The 18,363-nt window shown below is 38.4% G+C and overlaps 1 protein-coding gene across 1 annotated transcript; it reads right to left on the bottom strand.

Annotated features, from left to right (window-relative positions):
* Positions 1-2,499: 2,499 nt before the first annotated feature.
* On the bottom strand, positions 2,500-5,914 carry LOC18014660. Its single transcript, XM_006397193.2, has 7 exons — positions 4,255-5,914; positions 4,061-4,187; positions 3,931-3,988; positions 3,705-3,741; positions 2,971-3,098; positions 2,759-2,866; positions 2,500-2,652 (listed from the first exon to the last, which is right to left on the bottom strand). The coding sequence occupies exons 1-7, from the start codon at positions 5,912-5,914 to the stop codon at positions 2,500-2,502; spliced, it is 2,271 nt and encodes a 756-aa protein (XP_006397256.2).
* Between the last annotated feature and the right edge of the window lie 12,449 nt (positions 5,915-18,363).

Raw genomic sequence — 18,363 nt, 5'->3', positions numbered from 1 at the left:
TTCCGCGCTAAACGCAATGTCTCTACCACGGGTCCCTGCCAGAATAATCGGTCCAAGGTAGATGCAGTCAGACTCAGCAACTTTCTTGACAATGATTTCGAAAATATGATCTGGTAAATCTGGTAAATCTGGCATTTTTTTGGAAGGTTATAGGGTTTGTGTAGGGTGAACTTTCTTCGCAATATTATGAAACTATATATTGAATTGGATGAGTAGTTGTAGTTGAGAAACAGTTAATGGTAAGACAATTAGTGTGTATTTGAACAGAAGTAATATTACAATAAGTTTGTGAAGTGATGTTTACCAACTACATAAATTAAAGTAGTAGTTACATTGTTACAACTAGTTAAGTTCTTAGTAGGTACTTGTTACAATAATATCGTCAACTGATGTTCACTTAGTTTCCACCTTAAATTTATTACAAAAATTAAACTACTACTTGCAAATAAAATAACTAAACAAAAGTAAATATCTAATGCGCAGAGCCGTGCATTATAGAAGGCAATACTCGCAGTCTGGTGTATTTGAGCCATCGTAATGGTCATCTACACACTCCGATATAGGTTCTTCTTGTAGTGTGATGGGGAAGGTCCAAAGGCCACCCCACCGATCTTCAAACGGCCCCAGTGCGAACTCCCATACGTGACGTATAACGGCGTGAGCTAACAGCTTCATTTCATAAGCGGCATAAGGGACGTGGTTAGTGAATACATCGGTGAGGAGTTTTTTAGCCCTTCGTGGACGACCGACGCAAATTTCAAACATGGCACATGCGAAAGTAGCATGTTTATCACATGGGACAAGTCGGTTAAGCATTGTAATCGCTGAATACAATTCTTGCTCACTGACGGCAACTCTAATGGCTTCGAAATAAATAGCTCGTGGATTACAGGCGCCAAGACAACGCTCAAAGAATGGGCGGTAAGGGCTCCTAGGGGATACGTCGAGCGGTGTGTCAACCAATCGAGAGATGTCTGCAGAGCGTAACACGTCGTCGGTGAACGCGATGGCTCTTCCACGTTTTCCTGCGCGAATAAAGGGGCCAAGATGATAGGAATCATCCTCAGCTAGTTTCTTTACTATTAACCCTAAAACATCATCGTCTAAGTAGTGCATTGTTGTTTCACTTTGGTGTAAAATAAATTTGATTCCCTTTATTTGTAGACAAGGTGGATAGATATATAAATGTCCTAACTCGTGGTTGGTATACATATAAGAGCCACTTCAATAACTGCTAATCTGACCCCAACACGTCGCACTACATTATAAATGTAACTACTAGTTTCGGGCATTTTAATAAAAGAGAACTGACCATTCTTCTAAAAAATTGGGGGTACAAAACGGGTAGGTGAAATATTTACTAAAAGGGAGTACACTATTATATTATTTTCAACCGTATAATAAATTCTCCACCCCCCCCCCCCAACCACACACCAGTGAAGTCCATATATGATGATTTTGCTATGTCTTAACACAACTTGCCTCCTTTCCAGCGAAAAGAAACCCTAAACCAAACATAACATACCCTAAAGCGAACATGTCGCTCCCAGACTTGCCTGATGAAATTCTTATCGAAATCCTCAAGAGGCTCGGCAGCGAAGCATTTTGGCGACTCGGACCATTTGTGCGCGCTGGAAAGCGCACCCTCCGGCTTGTTTTCACCGACGATGGCCTCAAAGCTTCCAACATTTATGCCCTTTGCTGTGTCCCCAGCGACATATGCCCTGGAAAGGAAAGACGCCAATTCTTTCTGAAATGTTTGGCGAGTGAAAACCCTGAGGCAAGATACTGGGAAGGCCTGAGACTTGCAACCAGAGGCGCAGATCTCATTGCAAGTAGGACCATGCTGGAACCAAATGTTCCCACCGACGCTCTCTCCACCCTGGCGTCGGCCATGTTCAGCGTTTGCTTGGGTGACCCTTTTTCCGCAAGCCAAACATTGCAACTGTTGGCAACGCATCACGGAAGTCTACAGTCAGAGCGCGTGCGACAATTAGGTGAGGAGTTAATTCTTGAGATTTCATATTACGGAACTGGATACATGGATACGTACTCTAACTCATTTTCATATCCAAACGACGAAATCATCAAGCTGCCTGATTGTGCATTTGATCATTTCAAACCTGAGATCCGAGTACTTTGCAATGGTTGCTTCATATATTGGTGTGCTAGGCGTATCTGCGAAATGCTTTAAAATTAAGTTTATGATGTACACCTTTGAAAGTGTACACTAGTATGTGTACACTATATGAAGTGTACACCTATATTTCCTTTTTAGTATGTAATGAACAATCTTTGAATTAATATTCCATGACTTATGTTTCATGAAATCGTTGGACAATTTATGCTTCGACAATTTATCAAATCGTAAACATAAAAACCACATTTAAAAGTTAATTTGAATTCATAATCTTTCCAACAAACAAAATAGAGGTCTTATTTTATTCCAAAACATAATACACAATTCAACAAACAGAATTAAAAGTACAATTAAGGAGTTTATGCTCCTCTTGCGTGCTCCACCGTCCACGCAAGTGCAGTGGTTTCAAAAGCAGCCCTGTCTTCCACGTAAATCCTAGCAATTTCTTCAACAAAAAACAGTCCTTCCCCTATTTGGGGGGCAGTTAACATTTGGTGTATTTCCGTCAGTACCTGATTACATATACATGTAAACACAGTTAATCCCTTAGTTAAACGGAATTAATATTATATTCCATAAAACACAATAACGATTTATTTCTTTCATATGTAAAAATACATCATTGATGCTGTTGTTGGTCCTGAAGTGAGTTGGATTCAACATCTTCAGAAAAATGTTCCCATAAGTTGTAACGTTTGGGTGATACACTTTTGTTTTGAACATCACCTGAAAAAAATCAGTGTTATTAGTAATTGAAATCTTTATTGACTAAATCTGAAACCCTAAAAAAACAGCAATTTGAGAGAGCAATGATATTGTTCAATCCTTACCCTAGGAGGCACGAAAAGGTAGTCAAGCGGAAAGTGAATGTCTAGTTTGAAAACACCATTCTCATAGGGTGAACCTTTAGGCCCCCTTATGATAGTTTCCCAGTGATACAAGTCCTCACCCACAGGTCCTAATGAAATCGGCAAAACACTAATTAGGTAGACGATGTAAAAGACCGATCCTGAAAAACTAAAACTAAACTAATCCCCTATTTTCGAGCTGTCCTATCCAACAATTACAATTCAAAGACAAGATCATTGTCCGTTGTTTATTTGAACCATGTCTTTCATAATGTTTTCTTTCTCTGCTATAGAACCATGTCTTTGATAATTATTTTGAACTATAGAACCATGTCTCTGCTATAATATTTACCATTTCTCAGCTATAGAACCAGAACCATGTCTATGATAATTAGTTTGATACCTAAACCCTACTTCGTAAACCCTAAGCCCTAAACCCTAAACCCTAAACATAATCCGTCACCATATAAATGTAAACTTATAAATAAGCCATAATGCAAATACACTATATGATGTAAACTGATTGATGTTGTCCACCATCATAGTGTACACCAACTGTGTCCACCGTCAAGGGTGTACACCCTTGACCAGTAAACATCATCATTTTCATACCAAATTTAACTTAGTTCATGCCTTTCGAAGTTTAAATATAGGGAAACATAGTGTACGCTAGAAACAAACCCGAAAAACAAAGCGAGATCACAGTGTCCACAAACTGTGTCCACCAACATGGGTGTACACAGTGTGTATACCCTGTCCATGTAAACATCATAAATTTCATAACAAATATAACATAGTTCATGCCTTTCCAAGTTTAAATAGAGGGAAACATAGTGTACGCTAGAAACAAACCCGAAAAACAAAACAACATCCCCACAAAAAAAGCAACTTGAGCCACACAAAAGACACACCCCGTCAACCCAATGGTTCCTTGCATTTTGCCCGGTTATGGCCGGGATTTCCACATCTCGAGCATTTGTTTGGCTTCTTTTTTCGCAACCTGCAACAGCGTATATCAGTAATAAGTAATCAGTAGGACTAGGAAAAAAATTATAGTTTAGTGTACACTAACCTGAGGATACTCTCTGCTGAAAGTTTTCTCTTCGTCGTAGGCCTTCCTGATGGACGTTTTGCCTTAGGTGGCATAATATTAAGGTCACGCACCTCTGCTGGGATACGAATGTCGTCAGGGTCGGGCACTGGTAGGATTTTTTCCAGAAACAGTTGCACTCCAAATTGATTTCTTAAGAATTGGATCAACCAAACTGCTGTACTCCACTTGCCGAAGCCTAGCCGCGGCCATCGCATGTCGGCAAGGGTATTTCAATGTCTGAAACTCTAGACATGAGCATGTTTTGTTTAGGAGATCAACAAGCCGCCGTACACCAAACTCCGAACTCACTTCAACCTCCCACAAAGAAATGCCTTGAACTGATAGTGCAACAGATTTTTCCTGCTGAAGGTTCATTAACTTGCCAACTTCTTCTGTGACGTCACCATCCATCTTTTGAATTTTCTCTCTTCTGCATTCAAGCCACCTACTTAACATTCGCCTGATAAATTCTAGCATTGCAACGATTGGACTGTCTCTTGCAGCGAATAGTGCATTGTTCAGAGACTCTGCAATGTTACTGGAGGTCATATTATACCTCTGACCAGAAAAGTGTGATCTAGTCCACAGCGCAAGAGGGATTTTTTCCATGTACTCCCAACAACCATAATCAACATCCTTCAGCCTTGCGTATAGTTTCTTGAAATTAGAAACTGTGAACGCTTCTCCAGCCTTTACGACCAACCCTTTCTGACCGGAACCTTTGTATTTACCGTGAACATTTCTCTGTATATGGACAAGACATGTACCGTGGTGTGACTGTGGATACCATTTCTTTTTAGCTTTGGCAATTCCACCGTCCCTATCCGAGATAAAAGTAAGATCAGAGGAATCTGGAATAATTTCTAACAACTTCTCAAAGAACCACCTCCACGTCTTGTCAGAATCTGCATCGACAACGGCGAACGCTATTGGAAATACCTGGTAATTAGAATCTTGTCCACTCGCAGTTAATAGACAACCCTTATACTTACCAGTCAGGTGAGTTCCATCAACAACAACTACTTGTTTCAAATGTTTCCATCCAGATAAACACGCAGCCAATGCCATAAATACAGACTTAAACATGGTAATACTTGTTCCATCTTTTTCATCTCTCTCGCTCTCAGTTATCAAATGCGTTATGGTGCCGGGGTTAGCATACTTGAGCACATGGAGGTAAATCGGTAATAATTTGAAAGAGGTCTCCTCTGTTCCGTGAGCAGAGTATATAGCCAGCTCCTTAGCTTTCCAGCATTTCCAGTACGAGGCTGTAATATTATATTCAGAGAGAACAATCGCAGGTAGCTGACTCGCACGTGGCCCAACTATTGCATTCTCATACTTAGACTTCAGCAGAGCCGCCATGACTTTAGAAGTAGCATGTTTAGAAAATTTCTTTCTTGTATCCGGGTGGCATGTATGCTTCAAACACGCCTTCCTCACCTCATACAACGCCGAGTCGCCAACTTGACCCCCCAACACTCTCCAATTACAAATCTTTGATGGACATTCGGCGACTGTGTACTTCTTCGCATGCTTTTTGAAATTGAACGTCACTATATTCTTCAGCGCATTGATGGCCAACGTGATTTTAAAGTGTTCCTTGTTCCTGAACTTTTTTCCAACCCATATCTCTCCATCTTCATTTGACAAATCAAGTTCATCGAAATCCCCTGCCATTTCATCAGAGACTGGTGCCACATCCGGAAATCCATATAGTTCTGTACGTTTAATCGCTTTCTTCAGCTCTGCACCGCCATTCTGACGCCCCCAACTGACATCACCTGTCGGAGTCTGCACAAAATCATCATCATCTCCATGGAACCAGAACATTCTCACATACAGTCCTCTTTCTTCCAGGAAAATGAATAGGACTCTCCGTTAAGACAATAGAGTTGTCCATATGGTTTGAATCACTCGACTCACTTCCGCGAGTACTACCACAACCCCCCTGAACTACCACAGTCATACTTATCCTCATCAACTCCAGGTTTAGAATGGAAACCCTTACCATCTGCTAGTACGTAATCATTCCACCAGTCAAAATCATAATCTGGATCATCATCATCATCAGGTCCGTATTCTGCATCGTCAACATCATCAGCTTCCTTCTCTTCCGAATCTCTCGCCTCATCTGATTCCTGGGACATTTTTATTTCCAACTCAGGGTGGTCAACAGAGAGAGCGTGACTTGGAACATCCGGTTTGACATTAACGGAGCTGTTAGTGCTGGCCTTAGCCTCTACTTTCTCTGATTCCTGGGGCATTTTTAATCCCATTGGAGGATGGATTACAGAGACAGCTTCAGGTTGTACACCTTTGGAGGTGTTCATTGCGGCCTCTGCCTCTACTTTCTCGGCATGTGCTATCAGCAAACCATTATCGATATCTTCATCATCTGCTTCATCATCGGGTTGTCTTGACTCAGCCGAAGAAGAGGCAATGAAATTTGTTGGCCCTAAGGACTTTCGCCGTTCCCTCGCAGTTTGAACTTCAAGACTGTCCTTCCGTTTCAATCTCACCATTTCATTATTTACTGACTCCTTGAATGTGACAAATAAATTCACAGACTTGTCAGACTTATGCAGCGAAAGGAAGAATTTGTACTCTCGAGGAGTAACTATTACACATGGACAACTCCCATCACCATTAAGCTCAGCTAGAACATCATCAAACCAGTAGGAAATCTCCACCGAAACAGCTCTCGTGTCTAATCCGAACTCATGCGCAATCAGATTTCTCAAATCATCTGGTCCGGACACATCTTTGAAATTTATGCACCTTCCACGCCGAGATATGTCCATTTTGAAATCCCATTCTCCTGTATAGTACCTTATCCACGTTCCCGCCATAACAAGAATGAACGCATCCACTGCACTTCGCGAACACCATATCTATAAAACTACTAGAAAATCGCGAACACCAGACCAAAAAAATACGAAAATAACAATGACAAATCTATGGGTGTACAATCATAGGATTAAGTAACTAACCGTGGTTGTTGTCCTCTTGATCTTCGCATAATTTCCCCTTCAATTTCAACATCTTCTGAAAAGGGAAACTAGGGTTTCTAATTTGGTTAGGGTACTTTGTTTCTTATTTTTACCAATTTATCTCCATTATTTCTAATTAACCACACTTTTCCCGCCAAAATTAAAAAGATACTGCAAAGGGTAGTTTATCGTGTAATTTGTTGGGTAGTTTCCGGCCCATAACCGAGGCCCATAAAGGTGGTTTTTGGGAATTTCATTCTCAAATTCGAAATCAGGCCCAAAAAACGACCCAATCACGCGCGTGAGTGCTCTCTTCCCGCCTGTTACCTGCCCGGACGTAGACCGGACCCACGGTATTTTCTGTGTCTGTCTCTCTCTAAGGAACAGACTGCACTGTCTCTCTCTCTCTCAGAAAAAAGGGTAAGCTTGCCATTATGGAGATATGTCCCTACCCCGACCAATTAAAACTTAAAACTACCCATTTCTCAAATTAAATTTTAAAAACGTCCTTATTTTCAAAACAACCCAAAATAAAAATAACAGATGTTTGTTCGCTTACCAAAATTTTTTTTTTTTTCTAATTATTTGTCTCCAGCATATGGTGCATATAGCTGTTTGTGCAATAATTTGTATTTAAATGTTTTGTATTCGACTTTGTAATCCTGCTTGTATTCTGGTTTTTAACGAAAGAAGTTTAGACGAGAAAAAACAAAAAACCAAAATTGTGACATTTCTTCATTGAGATTTTTTTAATTATTTTGCTATATGAAGCTAGTGGAAGTTTTCATAGAAACTAATGTTTCTCTTTTGGCATAGTCTCATGTGGTACTACTACCAACCTAAATTTGATGTGTCAACTCACTAGACTCAAAAACCAACATCTCCACTGTAAAATGATATAAATAGATTCTGGACATGTAGATAAACATCAGAATTCCAATCCAAAAAACACACAAGATCGTAGGTGGCAGACCATTCCCAATTTGGGATGTCGACTCACCATACTTGTTGCTAATAACATTTTTATTTTGTTAGGTAGTTTTTGACAACGAATCAGAAGCACAATGTATACTCATATACATGTCCGACTCAGAACGCTAACACAATAAAAATATTATCACAGATTTAATCACACAAAAATTATGAAAATAAGAAACCGATCAATAACTGATTAAGAGAGATTATAGATCAAATTCCTGTTCTTAAAACAAAAAAACTCCACAAAAATTATCAGTTTTTTTGTTAGTGCAATAAGCATAAACGAAAATTTACAGAATTAAGATGGTAAGAACGCAATATCTACAAGATTACAACATGGGTAAACTGATAATTTGTAAATAAAGAAATGACCTAAGCCGCTAAGCGAATTGATAAATATAATATAATAATGATACCGATACAGGAATTAGTAATGAGATTTGCAGAGGCAAGATGAATCTCTTTTCTTAATTCTGTAAACGCTCACGGTTGCATGGCGTTACGAATCTCAGGATAAAACTGCAGCTATTCTGCCTTGCACAACCCAAATACAGAATCTAAAGATTGTTATTTTTTTCTGTATTGTACTCTCAGACAAAAAATTAGAGAAAAGGTATAGAAAGTAAAGAGCGTATTTTTTTCCATTTCATAGAAGAGTGAGTGAGAAAACCATTCTTTGTTGGTCTAAACTCTAAACATAAAGAGAATAATGCTCAGTTAATTTACCATTAATCTGAGCCATTATGGAGAGGAGTAGTTTCAGAATTTCTTAATCAATTTATGTATTGATGGGGAGACTTTTCAGCTTGAACGTATTTAATTTTATACTTAATTCTAAACTCATATACTTAATCAAGTTTTGTTTCTTTTATTTATCATATAATTTGTCTTTATATTTTTGTTTAGATATAATTTATTTTTTTTAAATCAAGAATTTTGTTATCATATTTTAACTTTAAATAGTATAGATTTGTATATTAGTAGAATAAGAGTATGAGTTAATTAAATATACATCAATATAATGTTAATTATAAACTTCGTTATTATGTGAACTTAGATTTACACATAAATAATATATATATATGTAAAATTGGATAATCCGTTTGTTTAATTGTCTCAAATTATTTTTTAATATCTTACATGTTTTGACAAACTAACTCGTATAAAACTGTAATTATAAATGCATAATCCTAACATACATTTTTCATCATATTATTGTATAATATAAATATTAACCAGTAATAAATATTTGATATCTCTATATTATTATTTGAGTACACATTTATATAAATAAACCTTTTTTTGTAAGATATTACAGAATATTTTACATAAACGAATATTTATTTATAAAATATTACATAAATAAAATTTTACTTATAAGATATACATAAATAAACTTTACAAATATAAAAACTCAATTAAATATTTTCCCATAAGAGATAATTACATATAGAGCTCACAGATTTATTCTGAATATATATATATATATATATGGATATAAATAAAAAGTGTATTTAATTTCTTTACTTATTAAAATATTAAAATATATTCTATTATTTTAAATAATAATCAATCCTTATATATGAAAAAAACTATTTATACTTTTTAATATATTCATTTTTATTTTCATAATTAATTAGTATCATTTTTGAAAATCAATTTAATTATTCCTATTTTTTAAAAACTGAAATATGTTTTCAAAATTTAAATTATATTTTTACGGATGGGTCAAAAAAATATTTTAGTAAATTTGAAAGAGATTAAGTAGATGGATTTGTCCACTTTGACAATCCTATATATAATCATTATTAACACATATTATAGAATTTATTAACTATAAATGAAAATTTGATCTCTAATAAATATTCATAATGAAATTCTTATTATTATTATATATATAGATTCTAATTCATGTTGGTATGTATATAAATATATACATATATATATATCAACATTATATCACTTTCATATTTAAAAACTACTAATAATTAAACTGCATAACAAAACTAGTTCAAACTCCTATTCGATGGATATAGATATATATACAAGTAAATATCGGTTGTGTGATATATATGTTTAGGGGATTTTCAGTCCTCCGCTGGAGACAAGTCTCCTGCAAAACAGAAAAGATGTCAAGGCCCGGAAACACAATGGGTGTGTTTTCCGAAAGCACTCCAACGTTCAAGTCAGAAAACAGCTCAATAAAGACCACAGAATAGCCGTTCAAAGAGCAGAAAGAAGTCGGAAAACTTTGTGAAGGAAAGTGGGCCGAGAGTCTTTAAGAAAGGCAGGATCTACTCGGGCCTTGGAATGAGAATGAGTTTTTTATGGTGGAAAAAGAGAAAATAAAAGTTTGAGTGTGAAGGTGCTCAACGGTTTAGGAACCGCATAGAGGCGAGACGAAGTGAGATGACCAGAAAGATAGTCGGAATTGTATAGAATGCCTAAACTTAAGAACCACAAGTATCTAGAGAGATATCGTGAGACTTAAGATATCTAAGAGTGTGAACCCCCTCCCCGTAGGAGAGGGTAAATTATTTATAGAGAATTACCTGACCCGGGTTAGTATACCAGGTTTGCCCATGGATGGCGTCACGCTTCTGATCGGGTGGATCGGCCCATGGCCCGACTCGACTGAATTCAAATCTTGTGATGGCGTCACGCTTCTGATGGTCACACCAACTTTTCTTGGCGTGTTCTGCCTGCAACGAGACCGTCTCCTGGCGCGTCCATTTCGTTCTCAGTGTACGAATTGGGTTGGTGGCTCAGACAGCGACATGGCTTTTCGCTGAACCTTTGCTTTTCCCCTGGCTCCTAATAACATCGTATTTGTACCCATTTTCACAATTGATTTCAAATTGCTTTTCAAAAGTTTTAATCAGTTTTCGAAACTTATATTATGATTTCTCTATGTTTGTAGTTTCAAGGCTCTTTTCAGGAAACTTAGGGAAAAACATGGCAAAATGGAAGAAATCCACATATTTAGCTCAGAGTAAGACCGTCAGAATTCAACCTCAAATGAAGACATTCTCACCGTATGATCCAGCTCAAATTTGGAGACATTCAAGAGGAGACAACAAGCTTTCCATAGCACTTTACATCAGGACAATCCAAGAGTGCAATCGAAAAAGATATGTGAAGAGCAAGTTGACCAAATTCACCAGTCTCGGAAGACTCTCACCCGCGGAAAACAAGCATTTCACCAGCCCTGGAGGACTCTCACCCGCGGTGGACCTATACCGAGCCACAAGGCCCAACATCAAAGCCCATTTCGTCATTTCTCTGCAGAGAAGCCTTAAATTAGACCTGGAAGACCTTAAGAACTATAAATATATTTCTTAGCAGTCCTAATCGGGTGTGTGCTCCTGTAATGAGTTTTTAGCCACCAAACTTTGTTTTCTTAGGGTTAGGCAATGGAGAAGGGGATTCTTCCCTGGATCCCTTGTTCTTTCTCCATTTTAGCTAATTAGTGTTTCTATTTCATCTTATGCATTCTTTCATTTTTTTTTTTATCATTTCCTGCATCATGTAGATTTGTCCCAGAGAGTCAAGTTTCTATAGAGTCATCGATAGGAGTCTATGTTCGATTAAGATTTCTAAGTTTCTAAACAATAATCTAGATCTCTTCTCTTCTAAGTTGTTTATATACCATGAGGATAGATTCATAACCTATTCTCTGAGCTTATGATCGATCAGACCCACGAGAGTATTGTATTAGATCATCCGCACCTAGTTTCAGAAGAACATAGTCGCTACAGAAGTCGAAATCTACCTGTAGAGAAGATGTGAGCAAACGAATTCAATTGAGAATGCATGATCTTATTCCTGGCATGAGAACGAGAGTTAATTTTCATATTTAAGTGATTAGTTGGTTAAGATGACGAGATTTGGTTAGCCATACATATTCCTATTCCAGTTCCATGTAGATCCTAGAAATAGATAAAGATAAATCGCCCGGAAGCTAATCGAAAGATGCTTAGCCCATCGATTAGAGTAAACCGGAGAAGTCCAAGTCACCCCCTATGAGTCTAGATCCCTAGTTTGAGTCGAACACCCTTTAGATATTCTCTAGTAACTCATATGCATTGCATTTAGTTTCCCGTAAATATTAGATTATGATTAGTTTTAGTTCCCGTAACCAAAAAATCCAAAACCCCCATGAGTTTATGACTTCGCTTACTATCCCAGTTTGGTGTTTCCTTGCAGATTAGACATCTTCCATGTGGATCGACACTCTAAGTCCTACAACGTACATCTTTTCACTCTCAGACATTAGGGTTTTATATATTTAAAACTCCGGACCAACGGGCTTGCAAAAGACCTGCGACCCTGAGGCCCATCAAAGTTTTTTGGCGCCGTTGCCAGGGAAGTTTTTAGCCGCAGAAGGCTATATATATGTCGAGCTTCTGCCAAAATGCCATAGGAAGTAAACCGAACTCATAAACACCCTAACTTTTTCTTTTTCTACTTATTATTTCTTCTGTTTGCCCACCTTTCAGATTCCTTGATGCATGAATCATCCAAGAAGAAATCTTAATCCCGAACGAAGGTTTTGCAGCCTGTGTAATGCTCCATGCGCATGTGAATCACATTCAGTCGTGATTCCAACCACCTGGATCGGATCCCTCAGCTGAACCAGCACCCAGGAAACTCACGGTTCTTGAACTAGTATCCCGTGTACCGAGATGAATCCTATTTGCCAACCCTGGTGAATCGACGACCATCTCATCCCCTACCTCATCAGATTCTGCACCAGAACAATGAGAGTGATCAATTTAGGCTCCAACTTATTCGATTAGAAGCCAAGCTGGATCAGTTCCTTGATTCACAAGCTGTTTCTGAATCTAACTTTCATCTGAAGATGGAATTCATCTCCGTGGATCTTAACAAGAAGTTCGATGGACTCTATGAACATGTGAATACTCAAGAAGAACAAAGGCTCAAAGATGATACATCATTGAAGCAAGACTTGAATCTGTTGAAGAAGGAGAGGGGCAGAATGCCGTCACCCTTCGTTATGCACTTAGAAGTAGACGAGTCTTTAGTGTCATGATTGAAGACTTGAAAACCGACTTTAAAGATAGCAAAAAACAATCCGATGAAGAAAGATTGGAGATGTACGAAGAGATAGGAAAGGTTACTGACAAGACTGAAGAGCTTGATGCTACTTTGGATAGAGTTGTCTATGCTCTAGATGAAGTAGAAGAGAAAGTGGAGAAACTTTCTAAGGATCATAAGGAGAATGATCTGAACACTGGAACCAATGATTTGGATACCCAAGACGTGCCTGAAAACCACTGGAAGCAAGAGAACAACAATGGAGAAGAAGAGAGTGAAGAAGAAAGCATGGTGAGCCAAGGAGAGCTGACCGCAGATGCGAACACTTCACCCGCGGCCAGGCCCACTCCCACCGCGTCTCCAACCACTTCACCTGTGGTGGAGCCTGATTTTTTTTACTAGGAGTCATTTCAACCTCTCCCTCAAACCTGTTCAACTGAAGACCAACCCCTTGTGACCAGATCTAGGTTGTTTGATCAACCTGTCTTCTCAATCATTGCACAAGCATCAAAAGAAAAGGAGGAATCCAACATTTATGCACCTTGCAACATAGTTTACACTTGTGACAATGAGCTTTAAGAGCAATTCTCAGAAGATGAAGAGTATGGTTTGTTTGTTGAAGATGCAAACCCTGGAGACAATTCATCTAGTAGCAACTCAGAACCAATGACCAAGAGTATATCCAGAGATAGACTGATCGAGTTATCAATTTTGTGAAGACAATCCCTCTCTACCATGGATTCGATGATATCTGGAAGCAAGGCTGCCTACAATTAAGGAAACTAAGGAGAACATCTACACATACAGCAAGGAAACTAAGGAGAACATCTACACCTATTTCAGGAGATCTAGGTACCCATCTTTTTCAAGATCATCACCTGATGCAGCTGTCTACAAGATCCATCTCAAAGACCCACAAAAGGCCAGTGATTACACAAACAAGATCAGCAAAAGAAAACTTGAAGAGTTCAATCAAGTAATTCAGAGTCTGTCCAAAGAATTTTTTTTTGCCAAAGCATGTAGTGACTACATGATCGGCCACTTCTTCGGTGAAAGCAAATAGTCTATCCAAAAGATGAAAAACTTGTTCATACACGCCCAAGAAGGTAGACCAGTTCGAACCCTGCACAAGGTTCAAGAAAAAGGTCAATTTCTTATCTCTTGTGACATTAGAGGTGAAAGATTTCTCAATGATTTTGTGATTCTGGAGCTTGTATCTATATGATGTTCAACACTACTGCTTTGAGACTTGGGATAAAGCACATTTCAAGTATCAGGACAAAGATTAGCTTAGCAGATGATTTAAGTGCAACTCCAAGAGGGATAGCCCGAGACATTCCTCTAAGGATTGGAGATTGCCTAGCACCTGTCGATCTCAACATAGTGAAGACCAAAGATGACTCATATCCAGTAATCCTTGAATAGCCTTTCTTAGCAACTGCTGGATCCATCATGGATTGGCCCAACCGGAGAGTTTCTTTTGCAAATATCGACAAGGACATCTTCTATGAAGCTACACCACTTAAGAGCAAAGGAGGAAAGCATAAGGCATAAGCATCAAACCAGAAGAACTCTGGAGTGATAAAGAACCTGCATGAAAGAACAAAAGGATTTCGAAAAAGACTTGTCTTACGACAAGATCTTATTTGAACTAAGTCTTTTTCTTTGAAAAAGTCTAGCTAAAGACTATAAACCAAAGCGCTTGATGGGAGACAACCTATTTAGGTACTTATCTATTTATTTCAATGCTTTTTCTATTGAAGTTTTGTTTCTATTCTATACGGGCCTAAGTATGCATCAAAAAAAAGAGAAGAAAATGAGCTGACCGCGGCCGAGGAGCCTTCAGCCACAGCCATGAAGAATTTTGCAGCGGCCGCGATAGCCTGACCCGTGACCAAGCTCGGTTCGGCCACCCTTGGCCATTTCCACCTCTATCTTGATTCAAATCAGACCCCTTTTGATCAAGCACCACTCCACATCAACCACCGTCCATCATTCACTATCCTATCACCTCCACAACCACCTCACAAACCATCACCAATACCAGGTAAGTTTTCTTTTCCTTTATCTTTTCAATTATTACATACTTTATTTCTCATCCTTACCTGATTTATTTCACACCGGGAACAGTGTGATTTAAGTCTGGGAGAGGATTTTATTCCTTACTGACCATCCTTTCTTGCATGAGCCCTTGCATTCTGCAATTTTCTTCAAATTTTTTCAGTTTTCTCAAAAATTTCAAACGTTTTTTGAGTTTTAAAATGTGTTTTCAAAGGTCAAATATGTTTTGAAGAAATGATGACAAAATCGATGATGATAACCAAACTGTTTGCTTCTACACCATTCGTTCATAAAAGCTCTTAAGGTTTAGTACTAGACTAGGCGATAGCTAGAGTACATACACTACAAAATCCCACCAGAGAACCTATATTCATGGAGATATTTCTGACAGGATATACTAGCTCATTTTACTTGGACCTAATCTTGACATCTAATTCTCTCATCAAAGGTTTTAGGAAGGCATCATGATATACATCTAGGACATCTCTACTTTATTGTTACCACTCTTTGTTGTCCTAGATGGCCAGTTCATCTTTAGCTGGTACCACACCCTGAATCCAAGCCTTTATGTTCGAACCTCATGCATTTTCTCTTAAGTTTTTATCGGCAAATATGTGAAAAACGCCGGAGAGGGAGGAACAACATAGTTTTTAGTCACTCAAGAGAAGGACTGAATCCAACCGGGAAGGAAGTGTACCATGCAATCTTATCAAGCCTCACGATGCCTCAGAAAGCTCACTCTTAAAAGTAAATTTTATGCTCCATAAGATTCTATGTCAAAAGGCGGTTTCCCCAATTTCAAAAAAAAAAACAAAGAAGAGAAAAAGAAAGAAAGGGAAGGAAATAAAAAGCCTAAAGAGTCTTAGAGGCCGGAATCATTTGAGCCAAGGCTACAAGTATTCATCTATGGAATTATGGTTTCACAACCAGGACAAAATTCCAAGTCTGGGGGAGTTATAAGGAGAACCTGAAGAAAGAAGATCAGAAATCTTAAAGCAAGACGATTGTGACTAGAAACTGTGGATATCAACAGCTCCATCCTCTCTTGCTGTTTTGTATAATATCATGTATCTCCAGAAAAGGTAACCCTAAACACATCAAACCTCACCATTGAAAAGCCCCTGAATACCTAGCCTTGAATGCCTTGTTTAATACTCTTTCGATGAGAATCATTGAAACCTTTAAAGAATGTTTAGAGGTAGTTGACTGAAAGTTATTTTTAAGTGTGTGGATTTTTGCATGACGGATTAGCTGATTAATTATGTTTGTATTTTAGTGAGAATTTTCTAGACTTGATCTGATTGATACATTGTCCCTAATTTAGGTCTAGAAGTATGGTTACCGATATTTTTGAGTTCCCTATGATTTCTGTGGATGATATTTTTCCAGATTGGATCTTGTTTTGTTTGAGGACAAACAAAGTCTAAGTCTGAGGGAGTTGATAACACCGTATTTGTATCCATTTTCACCATTGATTTCAAAAGCTTTTTCAAATGTTTTAATCAGTTTTATGAACTTTTATTATGATTTCTCTATGTTTGTAGTTTCAAGGCTCTTTTCAAGAAACTTAGGGAAAAACATGGCAAAATAGAAGAAATCCACATTTTTAGCTTAGAGTCAGACCGTTAGAAGTTCAGCCTCAAATGAAGACCTTCTCAGCATCTGATCCAGCTTATATTTGGAGACATTCAAGAGGAGACAATCAGGACAATCCAATAGTGCAATCAAATGTTATATGAAGAGCAAGTTGACCATATTCACCAGTCCCAGAGGAGTCTCATCCGCAGCAAACAAACATTTCACCAGCGCTGAAGGACTCTCACCCGCGGTGGACATGCTGAGCCACAAGGCCCAACATCAAAGCCCATTTTGTCATTTCTCTTCAGAGAAGCCCTAAATGAGACCTGGAAGACGTTAGGACCTAGAAATACATTTCTTAGCAGTCCTAATCGGGTGTGTGCTCCTGTAATGAGTTTTTGAGCCACCAAACTTTGTTTTTTTAGGGTTAGGCAACAGAGAATGGGATTCTTCCCTGGATCCATTGTTCTTTCTCTTTTTTTATATAATTAGCTTTTTTAGGGTTAAGCAACGGAGTTAATTGTCAGATTTAAGTGATTAGTTGGTTAAGATGACGAGAGTTGGTTAGCCATACATATGCCTATTCCAGTTCCATGTAGATCCCAGAAATAGATAAGGATGAATCGCCCGGAAGCTAATCGAAAGATGCTTAACCAATCGATTAGAGTAAACCAGAGAAGTCCAAGTCGCCCCTTATGAGTCTAGATCCCTAGTTTGAGTCGAACACCCTTTAGATATTCTCTAGTAACTCATATGCATTGCATTTAGTTTCCCGTAAATATTAGATTATGATTAGTTTTAGTTCCCGTAACCAAAAATCCAAAACCCCCATGAGTTTATGACTTTGCTTACTATCCCAGTTTGGTGTTTCCTTGCGGATTAGACATCTTCTCTGTAGATTGACACCCTAATTCCTATAACGTACATCTGTGCACTTTCAGACATTAGGTTTTATAAATTTAAAACTCCGGACCAATGAGCTTGCAAAAGACCTGAGACCCTGAGGGTCATCAGCTCATGGGAAAAGTCACTTTCACCTAACACACGTAGGGAAACGCATTAAATGCCATTCTAGTGGGCCTGTATGGGAATGGGCAATCAAATCAGACTAGGGATATTTGTATTGTCGATTGGAGGGAAATTTGAGTAGTATTCCCGCTCAAGTGAACCACTCATACCTGGCCCGGATCCCTCGATACTAGGACCGGGCTGTCGGGGATGGAAGTCTTTGCTCTCCGGGTACCTGTGCGGGCCATTCAGCTTATATCCCTACCCTTTCGAATTATCGAGCTTAAGTCTAGGACATAGAGTATGTGACCTCTCCTCCTCCTGACCACTCAGTTCCCAACTTCCTTGTTTCTGACAGCGTAGCTTGCGCTGTCAGACATGAGGAGTCCGGGAACAGGTGGCTTATTGATGTGATGTGCGGTGAGGGTGTCAAGTTTTACCCTAAAAATAAAAATAAAATCCGCAAGTGCACAGCTAATCAATTGTAATACTTAGGGATCGAATCCACATGGATTTGTGTGTCGAATACTTTTCTATGGTTTCTAAGTTTATGTCTAGACTAAATTGCTTTTTAATAGGTTGGTGTGTGTCACAATTTAAACTAAC

Source organism: Eutrema salsugineum, unplaced genomic scaffold (assembly GCF_000478725.1).
Source record: "Eutrema salsugineum unplaced genomic scaffold, Eutsalg1_0 scaffold_3, whole genome shotgun sequence".
NCBI lineage: Eukaryota > Viridiplantae > Streptophyta > Magnoliopsida > Brassicales > Brassicaceae > Eutrema > Eutrema salsugineum.
The sequence above is the reverse complement of the archived record's forward strand: the minus strand, read 5'-3'. Positions and strand labels throughout refer to the sequence as shown.

What these genes read in the sequence shown, in the direction of transcription:
- LOC18014660 (XM_006397193.2), bottom strand. Translation starts at nt 5,914, where the DNA reads ATGTTCTGGTTCCATGGAGATGATGATGATTTTGTGCAGACTCCGACA. An exon ending in TCGGCAAGTGGAGTACAGCA is followed by an intron (nt 4,188 to 4,254) that starts GTTTGGTTGATC and finishes AAATCCTACCAG; the next exon opens with TGCCCGACCCTGACGACATT. An exon ending in ACCTTTTCGTGCCTCCTAGG is followed by an intron (nt 2,867 to 2,970) that starts GTAAGGATTGAA and finishes GATTTTTTTCAG; the next exon opens with GTGATGTTCAAAACAAAAGT.